General features: G+C 37.9%; 1 protein-coding gene across 1 annotated transcript; it reads right to left on the bottom strand.

The window, feature by feature from the left end:
• Positions 1-3,346: 3,346 nt before the first annotated feature.
• LOC121963491 (ADAMTS-like protein 3) lies at positions 3,347-5,502 on the bottom strand (the record flags this gene model as incomplete). The annotated part of the gene is made up of 2 exons (XM_042513775.1): positions 3,347-3,494; positions 5,292-5,502. Coding segments are annotated over 2 exons (359 nt in total), but the record flags the coding sequence as incomplete, so codon positions are not given.
• Between the last annotated feature and the right edge of the window lie 87 nt (positions 5,503-5,589).

Raw genomic sequence — 5,589 nt, 5'->3', positions numbered from 1 at the left:
CAAAGAAGACATCTGTATGACGTCCAGAAAAGACATCTACATGACGTCTAGAAAAGACATCTATAAGACGTGCAGAAGACATCTATATGTCATCCAGAAGACATCTATACTACGTCCAGAAACGACATCCATGACATCCAGAAAAGACATCTGTATGGCATCCAGAAAAGACATCTACATGATGTCCAGAAAAGACATCTATATGACGTCTAGAAAAGACATCTACATGATGTCCAGAAGACATCTATATGACGTCCAGAAAAGACATCTGTATGGCATCCAGGAGACATCTATATGACTACAAGAAGACATTTATGTCATACAGAAAAGACATCTGTGTGGTCCATAAAAGACATCTATGTCGTCCAGAAAAGATACGTATACAATGTCCTGAAAGACATCTGTACTACATACGTCATATAGATGTCTTTTTTGGACATTTGCAGGAAAAAAACACTCAATACAGCATCTGCTTAGACAGATATTGTATATTTTAGGGAGGCATTTTTTTAAGGTGGCTAATGCGCGTTTTAATATCAACTTCTCTATTGTTGTGAAAAAGCACTTAACCCTTTGAAACTTGACCAAACTGGTCTTTTTTTGGCAACATTAGAGAAAGCAAGGAGCAACTTTACGAGAAGACCCCCCCCACAAAAAAAGAAAGAAAAAAAAGACAGCAAAAATTTGTAAAAGTTACAAAAAACTTGCATCAAAGAAAAGTAAAAAAAAGAAAAAGAAAAAAGGAAATGACTGAAAAAAGCGCTACTAGCTATATATAGATATATCTTTGTAACATAATCATTAAAGATAAATATAAGTAATTCTCTTTACATTTTTACCAAGTGTTTTTTTTAGAACAATTTTCTGATCATTTTCCCCCTCTTTTTCAGGTCATTTCTTTGTCACTTTTTACTAATTTTATGTAATTCTTGTAATTTATCGACAAGTTGCTCATTGCTTCTTTTTCTCCACAATTTTAAAAGAAATCAAACTATTTGTTCAGGTTTCAAAGGTTTAAATGCTTGTGAAAGGCCCCTGAATGCAGCGCAATAAAACTGATGCCGTATCCATATTTCAAAGGGTTAACTGGCATTTAGAGGCACATAGTGCACATGCATGAAAACTATGAGCTACTTTTGGGAGAAAATGACGAGCTTTTAAAGAATCCAGCAGTTTAATGAGCAGAGATGCTCGTCTGTGGTGGAGGACGGATCATAAATCAGGGTCACATGATGGAAGCTGATGCAAATGAAGCCTGTTGGTTTTATGGCGAAGGCGGCGACTGTGGGCATTGAGGACAACACACACACACACACGCACGCACGCACGCACGCACGCACGCACGCACGCACGCACGCACCCACCCACGCACGCACGCACACACACACACACACACACACACACACACCCACACACACACACACACACACACCACAGCTAATGAAAAAGAGCCCTGACTCACAGCTGCAGTGCTGTTCAGCCGACCATATATCACACACTTGTAGAGTACACACACTCATGAGAACTCATGGAAAAAAGAAATGTATGAACACATGTTATATTATATTTGTGCTCTATATAATGTGTGTTATTCAGCTCATATTTTAAATTGACCTTGGGATTATATCAGTATGTTGCTTGTACCTATAAAGTTTTAGTACTGCATGGTCTGGAGATGTAGTTTTGTATGTAACCAAATACTTTTGTTTATGCAGTTCTACTGTGTGTTTTTCAGAGTGCAGATGATATAAAGTATCCAATGCGATGCCAAGTTATGACTTTTTTATTTTTCTGGAAAAATGCACATGCCATTTATACCATATACTTTACAATAATGGGGTTGATGTTGTGGTATAAGTATGAAATAGTAAGGTAAAGAATATAAGATCACTTTTATTCATATGCATAGATTTCAGGGAGGATACATGAGACACATCACCCTCAATATTTAAAACGTGCATTTATCTCCCCCATTTAAAAAAAATGAAAGAAGAGATGCGCTTTTACACCATTAATTGTTGCAGAAAAGGCAGAATTTGGTGCATAAAAAGCACAATAATGCATGAAACTGGCATTGTACGATTCTGCAAACAACCGATACATAGCATTTGCATGTTTTATATTATCATATGAACGTTTTTAAAGTGACGCTTTAAATGAGCTGACTGGTGGATTTCGTGTCGCCTAGAAAAACCGCCTGCAAACCTGCAGACCACTGTTCAACACCAACAAACGACAAAACCGACTGTGATTTAGCGAGACACTGCTGTTCTTCCAGTGACTTTTTCAGGCTCCAAACATTAATTTTTGATGAGAAGTGGTTGTTTTTTAGGAAGATATTTCTGCTTTTCCAGCAGGGATTCTGCTCCCTCTGGGTTTTACAAGCCAAAACGTGATCTTTTCCTGACCTTAAACTAGTGATTTTTGCGCCTAAAGGTAAAAGTAAATGTTAGCCTCAGTGTTGCTGGAACAGAAGTTACAAAATATCCACGAACGTATCCACGGTTTACAGAAACGTACAACGCCAGCATTTTTTTCCTGGTAAGTGGGTTGGTGCAAATTTTAGCCTTCTGGTACTAATAAATTCCTTCTTTTATCCAAAAGAAGAATGTCTATATGTCAAAAACTGAAGACATTTATGAGCTTCAAACGCTTGTCCATTATGGTCTCAGCTTCCTTAACCCTTTGAAACCTGAGCAAATTGGTTTGATTTCTTTTAAAACAACCAGAAAAGGCGATGAACAACTCAACAAAACATGGCTTCAAAATTAGCAAGAGATTAGCAAAAAGTTCCAAGAAAAAATAGCAAAAACCTAAAACAAACAAGAAAATGTCCCTAAAAAGTGAAGAAAATTGAAAATATATAAATGTATACGTTTTTGTTCTGTGACAAAATTCTCAGTATATAATGAATAATTACCATTTTCTGTTTTTTTCTTTTTTCTTTTTCTATAATTTTCTAATAATCCTCCCCCTTTTGTAAAAACTAATTTTCATGTCATTTTCTTGTCACTAAATTCTCACAATCTGTGCGACATTTCTCTCCAAGTTGCTCACTGACTGTTTTTCTCATGTCTTTTTTACATGTCTTTGTTTATTACATCTGGTTTTTACTGACTTTTAATTGACTTTGCTTTTGTTTCTGTTATGTGTCTTTTGGTATTGTGAAATGTGCTCTATAAATAAATTGTTTTATTATTATCATTATTTATTCACTCAGGTTTCAAAGGTTAAAATATCTTGTGAAAGGTGTTTCAATGCAGCACAAATAAACTGACACACACACACACACACACACACACACACACACACACACGCCTCTCTCTGTGAGTTATTAGTGTCCTACCTCGTGGCTTGTGGCAGGCGATGGGGACCAGACAGTCCTCTTTAACGTGAGGTTTGAGCGACGCCTCGCAGCCTCCGATGTGCTGCCCGCGATGGTCGATGCACAGAACCACCCGGTAACGCAGGCCACGCCCACACGTCACTGTGCACTGCAGCGGGACGGAAACACACACGTTACCTCACAACCTGTACACTTCACAAACAGCATCAGACATGACAGTTATTTCATAACCTTTGTGGCTCGTGACCCTTCAGGTCTATTTGTGATGCCGCCTGTTTGTAAATCTACCGGCTGAGGGCAGTTCAGTCTATTTGAACAGAGATGAAATGAAACAATTCAGTGTTGTTTAAGAAGTAGAGAAAAACCTGTTAAAATAAACATATCTCAGTGTAGCAGAAACGTCGTTTTCTTTTCTCTTCCCGTGTTAATCATCTCGTGAACCTTTAGATTGATCGCGTTCCCCTCTTTGGGAGTCCCGAGCTCCGGGGTTGAGAACCGCAGGATTAATCTCTCAATTATTTTGGATTAAGTGATTTAGTTAAAATGCTGAAAATAGTTTTCCAGAGTCCAAAGTTAAATGCTCAGATTGCTTGTAATGTCAGACCAACAAACCAAAACTCCAAAATAGCGAATCATCGTGATATGAGACAGAGAAAAGCAGCAATCAGCGGCGACAGGATAAAACGTCGGCATTGTGCGTTTCTGCAAACCACTGATGTGTTGCATTTGTATGTTTCGTATGTATCCTATGTACATATTTTAAGTGACGTAGCTCTGATTTTACATGTACACAAGCTGAGTTTGTCGTCAGGCGGAGGAGGGGATGGAGAGATGACTGCCTCCGATTTAGACCAATAAATTACAAAAACGTAATGTAACGTCAGGAAGTTTCCAGCTCAGTTTGTGCTGAATTTTTTTTTTTTTTCTTTTAACAAGACATCAGGCTATTTCCAGCTGGTTGCAGAAAGTATTTTTAACAAAACGTTGGCTGTGTTTGTGGCAACAAAACCATGTATTTTTAACTAGATGTTGGGACTTTTCCCACCTAGTTTGTGGCAATAAAATAAAGTATTTTTAAACAGGACATCGGGACATTTCCAGCTATGTTTATGGTGACAAAAACATACTTTTAAATAGATGTTGGGACATTTCTAGCTGTGTTTGTGGTGACAAAATCAGGTTGTTTTTTTTTATCAAGACATTGACTCTTTTCCCAACTTATTTTTGTCAATAAAAAAAGAGTATTTTAAAACAAAACATCAGGACATTTCCAGTTGTGTTTGTTGTGACAAAACCAAGTGTTTTTTTTTTTTTTTTTATAAGAAGTTGTGATATTTCCTGCCTAATTTTTGGCAATAAAACAGATCGGGACATTTACAGCTGAGTTTGTTGCAACCAAATCGAGTATTTAAAGCCAAAACATAATCTTGTTTTAACACTAAACATGTAGCTTTTGTGCCTAAAACCAACCACACGTTAACCACAGCGTCACAACACATAACTGAAAACTGAAACATAGAAAAAATGCAGTTTCAAGATATCCTCTACATAATGACAAAAAAATGTACAAATTTAATATATGGAATGTACAAATGTAACATTTGAAGAAAGGTTTAAAATTTGTTCTGGTGACTGAGTTGCAAATTTTTGTATCTGAGAAGCCCAAACCACACAATCTTAAATGATTTATCAGATATCAAAACTGTTGTTGATTACTGTTAATCCACTAATCGCTAAATCTGCAAATCATTTCAGTGCTAAAAATAACTGTCGATTTAAAAATTTTTGTTAAAAATATATATAAAACACTCGTTATATTTAATTTTTTTGTGGGGGGGTACAAATGATAAGGTAACTAAAGAAAGAGAAAAGACTAAAGAAAAACAGGTGAATATTTGGCCTCCAAATGAAGTCCTTCATACTTTATTCTGTGGGACTCACTGACCTGAGACCACTCCATGGCCACCCACTGCGGGCAGGCGAAGACGTTGCAGATCTGTCTGGTGATCGGTCGAGGGGAGTGGGTGCACTTCCACTCCTCCACCTGCGAGAACTGTCCGTGGGTGTCCTCCTCCACGCACAGCACGCTGCGATCCTGCCAGCCGCCATTTTCACCGCAGGACACAGAGCACTGCGTCCAGGGGCCCTGCTCCCAGCTGCACACACACACGGACACAGACATAGACACAGACACACAGACACACACACACACACACAGACACACACACACACACACACACACG

Source organism: Plectropomus leopardus, unplaced genomic scaffold, assembly GCF_008729295.1.
Source record: "Plectropomus leopardus isolate mb unplaced genomic scaffold, YSFRI_Pleo_2.0 unplaced_scaffold1145, whole genome shotgun sequence".
Lineage (NCBI taxonomy): Eukaryota > Metazoa > Chordata > Actinopteri > Perciformes > Serranidae > Plectropomus > Plectropomus leopardus.
The sequence above is the reverse complement of the archived record's forward strand: the minus strand, read 5'-3'. Positions and strand labels throughout refer to the sequence as shown.